Source organism: Sinocyclocheilus rhinocerous, unplaced genomic scaffold (assembly GCF_001515625.1).
Source record: "Sinocyclocheilus rhinocerous isolate Xijiao unplaced genomic scaffold, SAMN03320098_v1.1 scaffold218, whole genome shotgun sequence".
NCBI lineage: Eukaryota > Metazoa > Chordata > Actinopteri > Cypriniformes > Cyprinidae > Sinocyclocheilus > Sinocyclocheilus rhinocerous.
Window position 1 is genome coordinate 1026956 of NW_015664181.1, and position 19007 is coordinate 1045962.

The 19007-nt window shown below is 36.2% G+C and overlaps 3 protein-coding genes across 3 annotated transcripts in view; all 3 read right to left on the reverse strand.

Moving 5' to 3' along the window:
• Positions 1-305: 305 nt before the first annotated feature.
• On the reverse strand, positions 306-7918 carry LOC107729771 (60S acidic ribosomal protein P2-like). The gene is made up of 5 exons (XM_016540455.1): positions 7821-7918; positions 6991-7114; positions 1299-1347; positions 1091-1192; positions 306-427 (listed from the first exon to the last, which is right to left on the reverse strand). Exons 2-5 carry the CDS (start codon positions 7111-7113, stop codon positions 351-353), a joined length of 351 nt encoding a protein of 116 aa, XP_016395941.1. The 5' UTR covers position 7114; positions 7821-7918; the 3' UTR covers positions 306-350.
• Positions 7919-11121: 3203 nt separating this feature from the next.
• LOC107729730 (40S ribosomal protein S26-like) lies at positions 11122-13136 on the reverse strand. Its single transcript, XM_016540403.1, has 4 exons — positions 13061-13136; positions 11570-11747; positions 11335-11465; positions 11122-11206 (listed from the first exon to the last, which is right to left on the reverse strand). Exons 1-4 carry the CDS (start codon positions 13061-13063, stop codon positions 11171-11173), a joined length of 348 nt encoding a protein of 115 aa, XP_016395889.1. The 5' UTR covers positions 13064-13136; the 3' UTR covers positions 11122-11170.
• A 1207-nt stretch (positions 13137-14343) lies between these two features.
• The window catches only part of LOC107729727 (serine/threonine-protein phosphatase 4 regulatory subunit 1-like), a 17321-nt gene continuing 12657 nt past the window's right edge, over positions 14344-19007 (reverse strand). The window contains exons 15-19 of the mRNA XM_016540400.1: positions 18458-18558; positions 18240-18360; positions 17903-18037; positions 16921-17062; positions 14344-16267 (exon numbers count right to left, since the gene is read on the reverse strand). Of these exons, the coding sequence (XP_016395886.1) occupies positions 16122-16267; positions 16921-17062; positions 17903-18037; positions 18240-18360; positions 18458-18558 (645 nt within the window). The 3' untranslated portion in view covers positions 14344-16121. The remainder of the gene's footprint in view (positions 16268-16920; positions 17063-17902; positions 18038-18239; positions 18361-18457; positions 18559-19007) is intronic.

Here is a 19007-nt window from a genome sequence, read left to right on the forward strand (position 1 = left end):
ATCTTGCAGCATGCCTTCATATTTTATAACTGTGGATTTACAATTGTTTACAATGTGACTTTATTTTCTGACTTTAAACTTTACCAGTTTTATCATACCATTTTGCACCTTTAAGAGATTACAAAAAATACAACCATAATACCATATATCCTTAGAGAAAACATTGAGTTGAATTCAGAACCTTTTTTTGATGAGATCTATTCAACTTAGATCTGTAAGAAAAAAAAATATATATAAAAAAAATAATAATAAAAACAATGTACCATTTTGCAGACAAATGATCAGGGCAGGCAGCTTTAAACACAAATGTTTTCCTTTTTTATTGTATTTTTACAGGTACAAAAGAAAGATTAATCAAAGAGGCCAAAGCCCATGTCTTCATCAGATTCCTCAGATTCTTCTTTCTTCTCTTCCTTTTTCTCTTCCGCTGAAAAGTAAACATGCAAATGTGAAATTACACACAAAGCTTCCTGGTTATTTCTGACTTCAACCACAAAGAACATAATCAGTGGACCAAATCAGCCTGTCTGTAATTAAAGTTTGGACTGCTGCAATTTAGCATGAGGGAAGACGGCAGGAATGCTCTGAATCAGATCAGATCCATTACAAACCAATTAGTGACGTTCAACTACTAATGAAAAGTAGATCACTCACACCAGGAGACGGATCCGAAACTGTGCAAGGGGACATTTTGTGAACATTTAACATGTAATGCATCTGGAAAACTAAACAATATTTTTTTTAGTAGAACCTATATCATCAAATTAGAATGAAATAATTCTTTGTACATGAACAAACTGGTGTCAGTATCAGACAGTGTTATATTTTTAATAAGATACTATTATAGTTTTATTTGTTTGTTTGTTTTTATTTTAGTTAAAAAGTTATTAATTTTGATCTTTGTCATTTTAAAAATAATTTTCCTTAATGTCTACATAGATTTGATTAATTTTTATTTCAGTTTTAGCTTTAGCTAAATGAAAATGAGAAATGTTTATAGTTTTTTGGTTTTAACAAAGTTTTTGGTTTAATGGTTTCAGTTTTAGTTTTCTATTAAAAACCTTGGTAGCAGGTTAATTCAACTACCCACCTGCAGGTGCTTCCCCAGCAGGAGCGGCACCACCGCCACCAGCGGCAGCAGCAGAAACCGCCACTGCACCACCCGCTGGAACGGAGGCTAACTTAGAGAGGCCTGTGGCAAAATAAACGTAAAATAACAAAGTGAGACTTATGAAGAAATTCTGCTCACGAGATTTTTATATTATGTAGGTCAAACAGTAAATGCAAAGCAGCCTTACCGGCATTCATGACTTCATTGATGTCTTTGCCATTCAGTTCACTGATGACCTGTTGAGTAACATCAGAGATTGAATCATTTGGGGAATTTGCTGCCTTATGTGAGCATCCATCTTACTGATTAAGAACAAGGAAACAAAGGCAACAGAGTTGCATGTGCAAAACCATCAGAACTGTATTGAATTCCTTATAATAGCTAATAATTTCAATAGAATATACCCAAGAGATTTATTTAATAGACCTTTTTCACATTTCTGGGTTTCTCAGCAGCAGAAGTCGTCATAGTTGGGTTAACTTCAAGAGCAGTGAATGGGAGGGTACCACAAATATTTTTTTTGCATTCCTATTTGGTCAAATAGCAAAAGAAAAACTCCACGATAGTGTTTTCAAGAATTTCAAAAAAAGGAAAAAAATTTTAGAGACTGATAGCAGCAGTCAGAAGAGAGAACGATGCATTAGAAACACCCTCGAAATTAGCGTTAACTAGTTTTGTTGTAATTTGATGCAAAGATGATTTAATACAAAGTATAGTGTTATAAATGTACATAAATTTTTTTTTTTAAATCAAAGTCTAAAAAACTTTTGAGGATTTACGATGCTGATGACTGTTGAAACGCGTCATCACAGTCTTGTGAAAAGGGTCCATATGGTAAATGGTTGTAAGCAGTAGCGGCTCCTGACCATAAATTTAGGTGGGGCAGTTTTTGGGTCGTATCTATGAGCGCGCACAGGGAACTGGGTTATTTAACAAAACAAACACAAACAAACTATTTACAGGCGATTTAAAAAAATTATAATTTTTATAGTTTATTTATTGTTGTTGATATTATTTATTTTATTTGTAGGCCTACTTTTGCTATTCTTACCTTTTCTAGAATGTAGAAATTTTGTATATTTACAGGCTATTTACATGAGCAGGTTTGAACTGAAGAATTTATGCTTTCATACTAATTTGATGAAATTTATTTGTATAAGAATTTGGCCCGCCGTTGTTTCATATTAGCAAATTTTTCAATGACTGCTTTGTTGAATTCAGGGATCTCATGTTTTAAACGTTTTTCTATTGAAAGCATTGCTAAAGCATTAAGTCTTTCCTGGGACATAGTGTTTCGCAGAAATGTCTTAATTCGTTTAAGTGCGGAGAAACATCTCTCAGACTCGGCAGTTGTCATTGGCATTGTGATCAGAATGCGTAGGAGTTTCAGTGTTTCTGTGAGCACATCGTTCAAATTATTTCTGTTTATAAATGTGAAAAATGTGGTTGCACCTCCACACGCACGGAAGTCTGGATTGTCATAAATCAGCGAGAGCTCTATGTGGAGACGTTCATTTATCATAGGGTATGCATCTACAGCCCTTTTCAAGATCTCTTTAGGGAATTTTTTTTTTTAATTCACAGTAACGCGTGTTGTCAAAAAAAGATCGCAGCCGACAGATGACCTGTGAAATCAAGTCTCTCTTTGGCATTGGCTATTACAGTGTCACAAACTTCATATGCGATCTGCTGTAAACTGGGTGCACTCTTTCGCTTAGGCTGAGCATCCGTGCTGGTATATTTTGCGCACAGAGATGGAATATCATCGCGGATTTTGCCTATGGAATTCACAAAACTTCTTGTGACTCTGTGTGCCTCTACTGCGTCAATTCCTCGCATTTGAAACTGTGCATAATAAAGAATGTCAACACGGGGCATAATTAAATGAAACAGATCCAAAAAGAAGAGGAATTTGTGATCGGAAAGCATTCGACAGAAACCTTTAGCCTCCCTAACAGTAACTGAATCAAAGCCTCGAGATGACTGGATAGATTCAAAACATTCTAGTAGTGATGTTCGGTTCTTGAACGAATCGTTCTTTTGAGCCGGTTCTCAGGAAGTAACCGGTTGAGCCGGTTCACAAATCGAACTGAATCGAACTTTAGTTCCGGGTTGATGAGCAGGACGCACAGCCGAAGTAGCACGTCCAACTCAAAAAGAACCGATTGAGCCGTGGCGAAGTTTGCAGAGGATTACCGAAGATCCTGATTGAGTTGACGATAGGCCTCCTGTGCAAGCCTGAGGCGTGTAGGCTACTGGAAATATGCTTATTATGACTGTTATTAATTTACATTTTATTAAAACCTGAAAAAACCTTTCTGTCGAGTGATGTAAATACATTTTACTATAGTTTATTGTGCATGCATATTATATTTAAAGTTGCTTAAGCAAAATCAAGGAGTTTATAAGACTGGTTTATTCATTCTTTATACGGTAGACATGTAGAACATATCCGCGTTTGTGCATCAATGTCTGTAATGTGTGCTGTAGGTGTGAAACTTTTAGGAATCTTATCCCCGCAAAGTGTTAAATGACTTCAGTGTTAAATAATATTTCATTAAATAATATCAAACCAAGTGTAATCTGCAAAAAATGCTGTTATATAGATTTTCTCAAAAATAATGTTTCTGAGCCATCTTTGCAATGAAAGGCTGCATTTATCTGATCAAAAAATACAATAAAAACAATAATATTATGAGATATCGTTACAAATAATTTAAAATAACTAATTTCTATGTTAATATATTTTAAAATGGTGCAAAGCTGAAGTTTCAGCATCATTACTCCAGTCTTCAGTGTCACACGATCTTTCAGAAATCATTCTAATATTGATTTGCTGGTCAAGAAACATTTCTTATTATGTCATACAGTTTGCTGCTTAATATTTGTGTAGAAAAAAAATTATTGTTTCACTTTTATGAAAATAAAGTTCAAAAGAATCGCCTTTACTGTTGCTTTTGATCAATTTAATGTATCCTTGATGAATAAAAGTATATATTTCTTTCTTTTTGCTTTGATATTTTTAACATACTGCAATGATACTGCATTTTGAACATGACTTCGCTGTTTAAATATACTTTTCAGGCCTGTATATCACTAGATACTGTTTGTCATACTTATTTCAGTCATGAACAACTTGTACCGCAAAAACATTTGCCCGACATGATCCTTCTGTAGAGCAGGTGGGATATGCAGGGCGTAATGAGGGTAAGAGTGATGGAGGGCTGCCCGCTGGCCCTCATAAAGCTCTGATGCAAGGTTTCCCCCAGAATCACCAGTGAAAGCTGTGTCATTAACTAAAGCTGGAAGTGCATTGAATCTTCTGGAGTGATCATGTACGTTATTAGGCTACTCACCTCTTTGTATCCATGCTGGCAGGCTGATATACAGTAACTGCTCCAGTGAGTTCAGGCTCCAGGGTAAATCCTCAAGCCCATGATAGTACTCCTCCGGTAACTCAGTATCCGCTTTTATTTCTTCAAAAGGCTCTGCTTTGTCCCACCTTTTCTCTTCTTCTTCATTTATCTTATTTTCTCTGACTTCTTGTGTTCTCTTCATCGTCACATCCTCAAGTAGGGTTGTGTTAGATCATACCTCCACACCAGAATGATCAGATCCAGCCCCGGACACCAGATCCTGTCAGCAAATATCTGTTTTGTCTTAGTCAATATTGGTCAGTCAGTCGTATCTGAGGATCCGCAAATGAAACTGTGGCCACAAACACCATTAACTTAAGTGAATTATATGGCAATAATCAGCAATATGCTTTCACACAAATAACTTTATTTTTTGAATGTTTCAATACTATGAGTTGACACAAATTACTTATTTGAATTTTTCATTGATACAACATGGCATTGAGTTGTTAGAAAAGAAATGCGTAGAGACGTTATTGCTTGATGACGTCAGGAACCGATGAATCGGCTTTTTGAATTGGTTTAATGAGCCGATCTGTCCGAAAAGAACCGGTTCGTGGAAATGAATCGGACTTTGCATCACTACATTCCAGTAGAATGGCTTGATTTTCATAGACTGTACTGAAAGCACGGCTGCTAAAATTCCATCGTGTCTGAGATGACCGTGGTAGCCGTTTCCCTACTATTTCATTAAGAACGGTTCTTTTTGGGGATCTCGAAAAAAAAAGATGAAAAACCACCAAGATCCGAGAAGAAACATCGGACAGGTGCCATTCCGGAAACAGCTTGCTCCATTATCAGATTTAATTGGTGTGCATAGCAATGCAGAAAATGTGCATTCGGGTAAACGTCCTGTACTTTCTTATGCACTCCTCCAGATGCTCCTCTTATCACACTAGCCCCGTCAAATGTTTGTGCATTAAGTCTCCCCTTGTCAAATTCACTGTCAGGAGAGCAAACTACACGCAACTGCTCTAATAGCACCTTGGAGATTGAATCGGCATTCGTGTGACCGTCAACTGTTTTAAAACCAAAAAAAATCTCTTGCACAGTGTTAACGGGATCAATATAACGGAACACTACTACGAGTTGGCAGTGAGTTGATATGTCCGTGGTTTCGTCACACTGTACAGACAGAAAGGCAGTTTTTTTCAGCTCACCTATAATGTGGCTTTGCATTAAATCAAGCATGCAGTCCAGTAACTCGTTCTGAATAGTTTTAGAGGTACCCTTAAAAACTGTGGCGTGCTCAAGATGTTCCTTCATGATATTGTCAAGGGAAGTAACAAGATCCACAAGACCTCTGAAAACACCGGGATTGTCAGAGGTTTCAGTCTCATCATGCCCTCTAAGAGCTAAAACAAACGCTCCATAAAAACGTATACAGTCAATTAACTTCGAGAGAATGTGCCTATTTTTATCCACTTCTTATTGTGGTTTCACACACCAACACCATAGCTCTCATCTAACGGTGTTGCTATATTAGCTTGTCCAAGCATGGCTAGCTTCATTGCACAGGTAAGATGAGCTTTGCTAGATTCGTGTTTTTTAGCCTTTTCAGAGAAGTGTTTTACAACACACACACCTACGCTACTCCACACTTCACCCTGTCCCCTGTTAAAGAAGAACGGAAAAGCAAGCATGGGAAACAGAAAACTTTATTTCGTTTAACACAACCAGACAGCCAAAGCTTCTTGTCATACCACGACCTGGAAAATGTTCTGTTGAACGACCAACCATTGTCCTTTGTTTGCTGTAGATTTTTTATATCTGGTTTGTCGGGGCCAAGCTGTTTGATAGCTAATTTCTCATTAAGTGACAATCTCTCAAACGAGTTCTGCAACAGAAACTCGACACCATTACACACGGGATGATCTGTACCACTCGCCATCTTCACGATCTGATGCGTTTGTTTAAACTGACACAATTACACTTTGCTGATGCGGACTGATATAATATTGTCTGGAACTACGTTTATGTAACGTAAAAGCATGCGGGGCAGTCTCATATCTGCCCATATGGCTCTAAATTAGAGCGTGCTGCATTTCCATTTTTCACCACAAATTTATATTGAAAATTATATTGCTGTTGAGCTCGGGAGGTCTCCAAGACCCGCTGCCCAGCTTAGTACAGTCATTAATACACAGCCAACCTGTCAACCGAAGCAATGCGCTAAATTTCAACATATCCATCTCACTTTATGACTTAAACTAGTCTAGAAACTCCGAAAATATTTTTGGAATAATGATGAACATTTTTGAGTTATCCATTTAGGACTGGCTCAGTTTATGTAGAGTTCTATGTTTTCAAGTGGCTGAATATTTTGCCCATACAGATGAGCCGCGCCTGGTTGCAAGGCAGAAAATCAATTAAACATTAGTGTTAAGAAGTTGAATTATAAAACACTTGTATAAAATAATCAGTTATATTGAGATGAAGATTTAAACACAGGTTTATTTGAACCTTGTTAAGACGCTCATCATCAGCCTCAATTCCAACACTCCCCAGGATGTTCTTGATGTCTTTGGCGGATGGGTTGTTGTTGCCACCCAGAACAGCCAACAGGTAAGCGGCCACGTAACGCATTCTAGAAGAAAAGTTACAAATATTACAACGGATTAATGGGATTGTTTATAGTTAACTTTTATTCATATGATCTAAAGAAGAATTTTGACCAAATATATATTTAATGCTTGTATATTTTAATATATATTTAATATGTGAATACTGAATTATATTTTAATATATCTAAAATGCAGCTCCAGTAGATAAAAACAAAAATATCTCAATTGTAAATTAAATCTTTGGTCCCACAACGAGTACTAGAATTTTGAAAACATGGTATTAAATTACAAATAAAATATTTCTGATACATTGTAACCTAATATATAAATTAGACTGATAAATTATGAAAATTAACTGCTATACTGTCCCAGACATCGAAAGAAAGCCTCCTAGTCAGATGTGAACTGTCAAGCGTGTCACACGTGCTTTGTTTAACGTTACAAGGCATTTAAATTTTAAAACGTAATCCAAAAAACGGAACATTTTTCAAACCTTTACGACTTATGTGTTAATAATTATAATTACATTCTGCCATTTGTCTAATCTGGAGCGCAAGGAAACAAAATGGAGTATGGCTAACGTATATTACTTGATAAGCATGCGCTTACAGAGGGGGGAATGCAGTTGAGTTTTAATCACAAATACTACCTAAACATACTTTAACACGTTCAACATTTAAACGAGAAGTCAAAGCAAGATTTAGTGTTAAAATGTCAATAAAAACATACTTTAAGTCTGCGAAAGACACGAAACGTCGGTCACGCTGCAATTTCCCGGAAAAGAGAGGACGATTAACGTTAGAGGGAATGCAGCAGTATGCGATGATCTGATTGGCTGCATGGTGCGCCCTGTCAAAATGGCAAACGTCGATTGGCCACAATTTTTTCCTCGTTTATGGCGCGCTGTCAATGCTGTGAGTTGAGTGAGTGTGACAGCCATGTTAGAGTGACTCAGTATACAGGGCCGTATTTGATGATTTTAGGCATTTTTGTACCTCTATGAAGGCGTTTTCCCTTACAAAAAGAGCAATATAATTTATGTCAAACTTGATTGTTTAATAAATAAAATTAAATATAAATTTTCTTAACAATTGTGGTTTATTAACCATCTCTCTTTTTTCAATTTAAATGTTTTAATCCCCTCCAATTTAGCTAACAGCTACACATTCAACAACACCTCTTATAACCTAGTGAATAAAGAGATGACCAGCTAAATCTTCTAAATCTAAAAAGTGCCAATAAGAAACTTAAAAAGTTGAATTTCTGTGAGTTGGCCTTTTGTCACTAATGGCCTTAACCCCCATTAAGTTCTGACTTGAACACTTGATACACAACAACTTTTTGTTTTATTAATTGCACCACTTCTTCTTTTTCTTTCCCTTTTTTTCTAGTAGAGGCAAAAATAAAAGTGAAGTGACGTGTGGCCAAGTATGGTGACCCATACTCGGAATTAGTGTTCTGCATTTATCCCATCCAAAGTGCACACAGCAGTGAACACACACACACACCCGGAGCAGTGGGCAGCCATTTATGCTGCGGCACCCGGGGAGCAGTTGGGGGTTCGGTGCCTTGCTCAAGGGCACCTCAGTCGTGGTATTGAAGGTGGGAGAGAGCGCTGTACATTCACTCCCCACACCTACAATCCCTGCCGGTACAAGACTCGAACCCGCAACCTTTGGGTTATGAGTCCGACTCTCTAACCATTAGGCCACGACTTCCCCAAACGCAAACTCATAAAAGGAATGAGGCATGGCATATCACCATATGCTGATGTAAAGAACCCTTTCTTTGTGTACACTGCCAGAGCAATCTCTTGTAATGACATTACATCATAGCCAAATGTTAGAATAGCACCTATTTAGTAAGTAAAACAAACAGCTCCTGACATGACCACATTAAAGGAATACAAAATGAATAGACATAGAAGCTTTTTATTTACAGTAACAAAAGCTCACAATGGCAAACACAGCAATCACAAACACTGACTCAGAATATTAAACAGATTTCACAATTGTACAGGTAATAATTAACACAATCTTTCATATTTTACTGAAAGGGTCCAAGAATAAGGTTCAGTTTCAGCTCCATCTTGATGTAGAAAGCAGTGGAACTCTGATCAAGGAAAACAAATGTGCGTCTACAGTTCTATTAGCTCTTCATCCTTCTCTTGTGTAAAGAGGTAGGACACAGTTTCCAGAATAAACTCCAGGGTTTTCCTCCAGCTGGTCACATACCAGATCTTATACAGGAATTCTCCAAAGAGCACCAGCAAAAAGAGTACCATAACACTCAGGAAGATCCGATCGATGTGGTAGAGCACCCTCTCTTTGTATGTGCGTTGCTCCCATGGCACTGAGGCCCGAGCCTCGCTGTATTTGCTGAAATGGAGGAGGGCTTCCTCATCACTGTTTATCTCCTGTGTCTCCATCTCCTGCTGCTCCACAGCTCCGTCACCTTCTGCCATCCTGCTTAATGCTCTCCAAAAGTCAGGCCTTTGGAAATTGCTTTTGTAATGAAGTTTCCAACTTGTGGAGACAGGCCTCTTCCCGGTGCGTCCTCTTTTGTTGGTCTTCCCTGGCCGCAGCCGAAGAATAAAGCCTGAAGTAATTGAATTGGCAGCAGCTTAATTAGTTTTCAGTTTTTTTTAATACCTGAAGTTTGAGAAAATACAAAGTATGCCTTATTTAAATTACTTGAATGAAACTAGTTAATTAACTGTAGCCGTTTTAACTGAGTTGGTTAATTTCCATTGTCCTCGTCAAGGCTGTTGTGTGTCTCCGACTGAATACGGCAGGCTGATTATGAACTCACACCTCACTAAGAAGATCACTGGGACTTAGGGACACTCAGCACTTTTCAAAATCCTACAGTAACAGATGGCAAATAAGTACAATAGTGCTACACGATGCTGACAAAAAGGCATCTAACATGGCTTTATTTCTTTGAAATACTTTTTCATAAGAAAATGTCATGTTATTTATTCTGTCATTTTACTTATTTTAACTGTATTTGGGACAGTTTAATTGATTTAATGAACCCATTTAAAATCACTGGACTTTAAGTGTTACTTTTCCATCTGAGAGTGACTAAAGCAGTTTGGATGCAAGTATGTGCATTTACAAGTGCACATGCAAATATGTATATAACATACAGGTATATTACTTATATGCAGAAAATATTGAAGTCACAATCTTCAGATTATGACATACTCTGATTGACTGTTCTAACCAGGTTAGAGCCACAGTTCCTGAATTTAGTACACCCGAGTTTATATAAATATAAGGCAAGTTACCTTATGCATATAGTTTTATTTATTTATGATTTAACGCCATGTCAGCAACAGTGGCTATATTCATGGCAAGAGGAAACATTTTATGCATATAGATTTAAGATCATAACATGGAGTCTGTTCTGTTCTTTATAATTTAAACTAGCAACAAGCTGGATGGATGACATTTATTCAGATGAGCAGTTATTTAAAATATGAATGTTATTTCATTGAAGTATCTTAAAACATCAGATAATTAACTTATTTTTAATATATTCAGTACATATTACTTTTTAAGATGTCATATAATTGCAATGTAGCTATCACTAAACACTTTTGCTTTTATTATTCCCAACAGCTCAAATAATTAAGGCCATATAAGGGAAATATTAACTGAAATAAATTAAGTATTAATACAGCCATATTATTTCTTTAAGGTATTTTTATTTGAAAAATAATGCTCTAATAAGTGTTACAAAAAAAATGCAAACAGGGTTGTAACACTGACTGCTAAAATTAGTTCAATTAATATTATGACCCATCTCAAAACTAAATTTTTTTATGTAAAATAATATTGGGCATATGTTTCTCTATTATAATAAGAGAAAATGATTAATACATAAGTTTAAAGATTGATTATAAGATAAAAAGTGAAGGATTTAGAATTAAAGTGGAGAGAGCTCCAAACTCAAACTACACAGCATTAACAAATGCACTCAAACCATCATGCAGCAACAATCAAAACAATGAAACACCACAACCTGTTTTACATATTTTTTTATTTTTCTGCATAAAAATGCACAGATTTGCTTCACATGGGCTTTGCAGGAGCTCTGGGTGCAGCACCCTGCAGGAAAAAAGGACAACGTAAATGCTGAGATGCACATTAAACACCAAGTAACAAAATACAACGCATGCACTTTAACCCTACTAATAATTCTAAACTTTCCCACAACAGAATTTGATTGTACTTACACTAGGCCTGAAGCGGGGAGGTGGTGTTCGGTCCTTGCGGGCCTCCCAGGATCTGTTTCTCACCACCTTGCTGTGGATGGCACAGCTAACACAGTAATGCAGCTTCACGTACAGCTTGGGCAATACGTATGCTACACAGGAGGAGGAATAGGGATATAAAAAAGAATTTGAAATTACACAGAACAGCACACATTAAGACTTTGACAATGTTTTGGTAGTTAAAGCAGTCACTTGCAGTCAAACACACTAGCTTCTGAGATGTCCCTCACAGCGGCGGCCTCCACAATGTTCCTGATGACAAACTTCTTTATGGCCTTGTCCTTGGGAACACAGCGGGCACAGTTGGTGCAGCGGATAGGCTGGACATGACCACGGCCCTTCTTTGCACGTCCGTTGTTCCTTCTCTTCTTAGTCTGTCAATTAAAAACAGAAATATTTAATCATTAAGAGTATAGATTCAATTCAACATACTACGGCTGCCAGCATCTGCCCAATGAATTTACATAAATTTTCCAGTTGTTCATAATTTAAAAACTTCATAATATAAATGTAATTTTTACACAAACCTATTCCAGGAGAACCATTTCTTGCTTATGCTAAAATGAAATTACTATTATTAATTTTAATTGATCAGAAATTTCCAAAAATTATAAAATTAAAATGGAAAACTGTTAAAAATTAAATATGAGCTCTGTATGCAGTTCGCATAATAACAAAACAGAAGTCAGAAAGAGCTTTATTGCCATGTTTGCATACAAGGAAATTGTTTTGGTTTCACAAGCTTCCAGTAGAGACAACAGAGATTATAAAAAAATAAGATGTGAATAAAAACACACATAAAACACATAACTGATCCGAAAGAAAGAACGAAAAATAAAATAAAAATAAACTGAAAAATTAAATAAATTGTATGTACAATCCTGGAAATATCATGAAATAGTACATTTCTAAAAAAATTTATTTCTAGGATTTTTCCATTACTATGGGAACCACTTTCAAATCTCAATTTAAATGTTCATTTTATTTATTTATTTTCAGTGTAAATAAATAACCAATCAGTAAATCGCCATTTTAAAACATAAAAAAAATTAAATTTCCAGGATTTTCATTACTGGCATCATATTTCATTTTATTATTATTTTTTTTTCATTTTTGGACATTTGAAAATTGGGCATTCCTGATATTTCCAGGTGTTCAATTACCATAGGAACTACGTACAGATCTTTATTAAATTTCCAAAGAACAGACTCATAAAAATTGATTTTTTTTTTTTTGAACCAATCAAAATAAAATGACTGCCAAAAGTACTAAAATAATCAGTGTCAAGTTAGATGCTGCATCAATCTTCATGTCAGCTCAGTTTACACTCAAGCACTATGACAGGCTGCAGCGTCTTGATATACAGTATACTCTAAATAACGACTATAGCACAACCAGCATCAGTACGCTGAAGAACAAGTGGCGACAAGCATTTCATGGAAGTGTTTTATTTCATATATAGAGTAGCAGGCCTGTCCATGCCGCGTGTTACAGCAGATGCAGCACATGCTTGCCATCTTCACAAACGTCTTACTAAAACTGTCTAATAAACCGATATAGTGGCCCACATTTAATAAAATCAAATACGTTACTAACTATACTTTATCACACCGTTTTCTTCAGTGTATAAAACAGATTTCATATACTAGACACATTCACGAATCAATCGCGACGACTCGCGACTCACCATCTTGAACGGGAGGCAGGAAAGAGGACCGGAAAAGGCGAACCGGAAGTAAAATCTTTCTCTGCTACACAACAAAAGTCTATCGAACGGGAAAATACTGCTTTGATGCGATGCAAACGTATATATAAACGTTTAATAGAGGTATACAATATATATTTACAATCTAAGTATATATAAATATATCACTATATGATTCGGGGGCTAATTTATTCATAATACAACTAGTGTACTGCGGAAGGATATCCGAGTTGATGGCGAAGGCAGCGTAAAAGTCATGTAATAATTGCATAGACTGTATAAAAACAGAATAATTGTTATAAACGACAAAGACAAATCGTCATTAATAATGATTACACAAAATACATTTACTATTATTATTTCATCATGCCAGTAGGGTCAATTAAGCAGGAGTCCAATGGGGGAGAGTTATGATTTTTATTTATATATACTTTTCTCTCTCTTAAATGTATAAAAACAATATTTCCTTAATTTATGTAATAAAAATAATAATAAAATACTTTTGAAAACATTTTCACAATAAATCCAAATGTACAGCAAATGTTAACTGCACTTTAAATATTACAAGAATGCAAGAATGCTCTTTATTAATATGCAAGGTGCAAAAGAATCCGTTGATTTTTGTGATTTCTAGCTGAACTGTCTCCAGAATAAACAGCACAATTGAGAAATGATTTCAAATTTATATTATTTTAATTAATGAATACTAAAAATAACAATACATAATGTATTTAAAAGAGATGCACAGAAAATTACAAAGGTTGTAACCTGAAAGGTTAGGATATAAAATCTTTGAACATGATACACTGAGAAGAATAAAAGGGGGCAAAAGAATCGAATCAGATGCTTGCATCATAATATTGTAACATTACTGGAAAACTACTGGATCAGTACATATGCAGACAGTTTGAAGTGGTTTAGTTGACACACATCACTGACGTCAGTGCCTCAGTAAATCACACAGGAGAATTTATTGGGAAAATATAACAATCTAACAAAATATATATCTACTTTCAACATGGTCCATATATGGGGGGAAAAAAAGAAAGAAACAAAAAGGACAAACAGCCACACACAGATGCATGCAGACACAGAAACACACATGGGAACACAAGGAAAACAACTTCTCCCGCTATACAATTCCAAACCAAATATCGCCACAGGAAAAAAGACTGGCCTCGACTCCTGTAGATATCCTCAATAAAATCATATTATCAATTTGATCACAGGCTGTATTTCAGAGCTAAACTAAACCTATTTTTTTAAACAATTCCATATACACAATCTATAAACATATCCCATATACACATCTGTGAGAATAAATGCACCAGATCCGAGCACCACTTGAGTTTGGTCAAGACAGTTGCCTTATTTTAAAAAATCCGAACCACTGATTTATCATGATTCATCCGGTCCAACGGATTTATTTATTTATTATTATATATACTGTATAAAACAAGGACCTGCCATTTTCTTTCCATTGAACTCTTAATAATAAAGTGCTCTTGGCAAAGTTTGCCCTTACATGCTGATGTGTGTCCAGTCCTCCTAATTTAAATATATAAACCATAAAAACAGTCATACTGCTAACCAATCAGCAGCTAGACGCGAGTTAACCGATGCCAAGAGCAGCACAACCATGCTTCATAAAAACGGATGGTCCGTCATATCAACTTCAAAAACAAAATAGCTTATTTAGTTTAAAGCAAATTTGGGAATTGTCTGAATGAGAGGAATCATGGCGTGCTTTGATTAACTAGTGCAAATCCGACTAAACACAAAGTGTCAGAACAGCGCCCTCTGCAGGTCAAGCCCACTTAGCTCTGAATTAACCAATCAAGATTTTATTAATGTTTTATCGTTAATATCTTAGACCGGACAAGTCTGACGATTTTGGTTGTCCAGTGTCTAAATGTCGTCTAGTGGCTGTAAATTTTGCTTGAAAAGCAACCTCTCTAAAATACTGGCCCCTTTTATTTATAAAATGGTGAGGAATAAAACCGCTCTCCACCAATCAGGGAAGACGAGGAGGTTACGTACAACTGGATCACACTCAAAACATGTACATTAAAATGTCAGTATTGAAAGACAATAGCAAATTCTTGTGAGCTACAAAAGGTTTGAGCAAAAAGAGAGGGAGGTTTTCGGCTCCTGAGCTGCATAAATTCGCTCATTTGCTGTTTCTAAACACCGTTTCCCGCAACAATCTGGGTGGATCCTGAGGGTCAGGTCAACAGGAGGTTGGTAAATGCAGCAAAAGTTCTGCAGTATCACTTGGGCTCAGGTCGATACCATTTTGCGACATTGCAGCTTTAAAAAAAAATCTGAATATCAGGTCTCCCTGAGTTAGTAGCACTTCACAGTGTCAGTCTGCTTATGTCTTCTTAGTCCTTTTTGTTTGAAGAAATCCACAAGAAAAGGAAATGGAGAAAAAGTAGCTTTGGAGGGGCAGCTGGTAGCATCTGAACGGTCTGATGAAGAGAAACGACACAATTCATCGTTAAGATGCGTCTTGTGTCTCCAAATACTTTCTGCTGCCACAAAGGAGCAAAAAAAATCTTGCACCATTCAGAGAGGTGAGATGGTTGTTCTGTGTTTGAAAGTGTGTGTGTGTGTGTGTGTTTGGGTGGTTAAAGTGAGGCTGTGTAAGTGAGAGGTCGAGTTTGTAATTGTCATTTGTAATTGCTTGACAAGGCAATCTCACAATTTAATCATCTAAATGGTGAAAACCACTGTGGAAGATTAATTTGCAAGGCTGTATTAGTCGTATTACCATAAATACGCATACATTTGTATATTTTAAGGATCCAATTTTAGATTTAGCTACATATCAGTAGAAACGTTTTATAAATGAGGCTGTTTTGTGTATAAATGCATAATATATGCATGCACTGTCGAATGTGGAGCGTATCAAGAGAGGATAAGGATACATTGCGTGTGTGAAGGTCTTGGACAGTAGTTCCTATTTGTAAACACTTGTCTGTGAATCCGTTTAGTGTTGTTCCTGCTGGTGCTTGTTCTTGTGTGCGGACAGTACATGGTGCTAAATTAACGCTGCTGTGTCCATGACGTTTCTGTTGGGATCCAGTGTGGCAAAGAACTGCACATCCCTGTCCTTGTCCATCCTTAGCTCAGACAGAGCCTCTTCCAGCTCATCCGAGTAAGCGCTGCCTGGGTCCTTGAAGTATGCTGAAATCAGAGCACAGACATAGGTGATTAGAACTCATGCTTAAACAGTGACACTTACACTAAATACTTATTTAGAAAAAAACATTTTTTTTTTGTGCTACTAATAGTGACAGTTTGTTTAAAGTTAAATGGTCACTAGCCTACATTAAGTTAAAACTAAAGAACTACAAGAACTTCAAATAAAGTTCAAATAAAAGAATCCCTTTTTAAAATAAATACATAAAAAATATAAAACAATATGCTAAAAATACATAATAAAAATACAAAAAAAACCACAAAATAAAATAAAACTGAACTAAAAATAACATAAAATTAAACAAAATTAAAATTAAAAATGAAATAGAAGAAACAGCTATAAAAACAAAACTAAAAATAAAAAAGTATAATAAAAAACAGTTATGCAATAAATCAAAACACAAAAAAATTAATTCTAATTGGCCTTTACTTCAAGTGCAACTACACTTGACAACTTTCTAGAAAGCATTTCACTGTACAAAAATAAGTATACATCCTGTGCAGGATATTACTTGTAAATATTTTAGTCCATTAATTTAATTTAAGCCCTTGGAGGGCCTAATGAAGGAGTGGATGCATGCATAACATCTTGTAATGCAGGCATATTCTAACTTGTCTTTATAATGTGTGTGTCTTACGTTTTTCCAACACGCTCTGCCGTAACGCCTTGGCCACCAGCACACGTACGTTGGGTACAGGATCTGATGAGAGGCTGAGCAGACTGGGTAGAAGGTGATGTGCAAACTGGTCCATGGGCATACAGTCCTCCTCCACAATGGCCTACGTGGAAACATAAGAAATGAATGAATCACTCTCACACATTGTTAGATATAACATGACAGATTTAAATGGCTAGTTCACCCAAAAATGAAAATTAGCCCATGAATTACTCACCCTCAAGGCATCCTAGGTGTATATGATTTTCTTCTTTTAGACGAATCCAGTCGGAGTTATATTAAAAATTTCTCTTTGATCTTCCAAGCTGTTTAATGGCAGTCAGCGGGTGTTGCATTGCATGCCTTTGTTCACCCCCCCGGAGCCGTGTGAGGCACTTTTTTTTAATGGATGGATGCGCTTTATTTCACTTCTTTTGGACTGATGAACTGCAACACCCGCTGACTGCCATTAAACAGTTTGGAAGATCAAAGTCAATTTTTAATATAACTCCGATTGGATTCATCTGAAAGAAGGAAGTCATATACACCTAGGATGGCTTGAGGGTGAGTAAATAATGGGCTAATTTTCATTTTTGGGTGAACTATCTCTTTAACATTTAAGAGCCCTCAGTGTCGGACTTTGGTTCTCTTTTGAAAATGCTGCATATTGCACAAAAAAAAAATATATATATATATATATATATGCAAAAAATATACGTTTCAACTTGACGGGTTAACAAAGTTATTTGCACACCAGTTTGTTATTCTGATATCATCTATTTCAGAATTATTAATCCCACAGTGTCTCGGGAAAAAAAACTATAGTAATACTCTATGCGAAATAATTATTGAAACTTGAAATTAACACTATCAAAAATATGAGATCTATGAATGAGAGAAGTGTGTTAAGATGGTGTGACTGTAAATCCTGGATAACACTGTAAAAAGCTGATGTATGTTTTACCTGGCAAATGAATGCAAATGCCTGACGTCCGACCCATTTGGGACAGTGGCAAAAACTCATAATGAGCTCATTAATGAAATTCAGACCTAGATCATGAGCTTCACAGGCATACAACTTCTGCAGGATCTCCACCACCTACACACATTCACAAGACAAAACTTGTCACTAAATACAGGTGTGGATGGTAATACTAGGTGTAAACAGCCTATGAGCCAAGGTTAAAAACAGTCCAGTGGAGTTACTAAAAGCAGAACACAAACTCAAACAATACAGCTAGTGAAAGGCATTGTACTGTTGTTGCTATTTTTTACAACAAGCTGAAGGCCACATGACTCACCAGTTTATAGGAGATCCACCGCACTTCTGACACTTTGTCAGAGCAAAGGTTAAGTGCGATCTGTCTGAGGTAGTCATACACATCGTTGTGGCTGTACAACTCAATGATCAGGATGAGCTGCCTAAATACAGACACAAACAAATGCCACAAGAGTGAGATCACACTTGAGAGCTCAAAAGCTACATTGTCAATGATGCATGTAACAAAGTAGCACGTACTCAGCTAGCTCATAGCGGAATCTCCAATTTCGACTGTTGTCCGTCACCATGAACTCCTGCAGCTGATACAGATACTCCCGACGCTTATCGGCATGAAGAAGCTACAAAAGATGACACAGAAAGATCTGTTAGAGCCAGTGTTGTTGAGGCCATTGTTAACTAAAACAAAATTATTAAAAATAGTTTTCTGTAATTGAAATAGATGAAATATAAATATTAGATGAAAAACTTAAAAATGAGAAATGTTGCATCAGCAGCTAACTGAAATAGGCCTAAATAAGGTTAAGATGAAAGTGATAAAATGACTAAAACTGAAATAAATAAAAGATATATAGAATTATTAAAAAAGAAAAATGAATAAAAATGACAAAAGCACATAAAATTACTTAAAGCTGCAGTCTGTAAGTTTTGCCTCTTTGTCGCCATCTCTGTTTGAAGTTTAATTATTCTAGCTGCTGTGAGAAAAGGCTATAAACAATCCACCACCTGCAGCATCCGCACATGCGATAGCCTAGTAGCCGGGACAACTTCTTTATGTTTACAGAAGTGA

Excerpts from the sequence above, each read along its gene's own strand:
- LOC107729730 (XM_016540403.1), bottom strand. Across the intron at positions 11,466-11,569 it reads AGAAGCTAGTGTGTTTGACT|CATACGTATTGCCCAAGCTG; the intron begins GCAAGTGACTGC and ends CCTCCTGTGTAG. Across the intron at positions 11,207-11,334 it reads CTCCCCGCTTCAGGCCTAGT|GGTGCTGCACCCAGAGCTCC; the intron begins GTAAGTACAATC and ends TTTTTCCTGCAG.
- LOC107729771 (XM_016540455.1), bottom strand. The coding sequence starts at position 7,113 with ATGCGTTACGTGGCCGCTTACCTGTTGGCTGTTCTGGGTGGCAACAAC. Across the intron at positions 1,193-1,298 it reads CAATGAAGTCATGAATGCCG|GCCTCTCTAAGTTAGCCTCC; the intron begins GTAAGGCTGCTT and ends ATTTTGCCACAG. Across the intron at positions 428-1,090 it reads TGCTGGGGAAGCACCTGCAG|CGGAAGAGAAAAAGGAAGAG; the intron begins GTGGGTAGTTGA and ends TTTACTTTTCAG.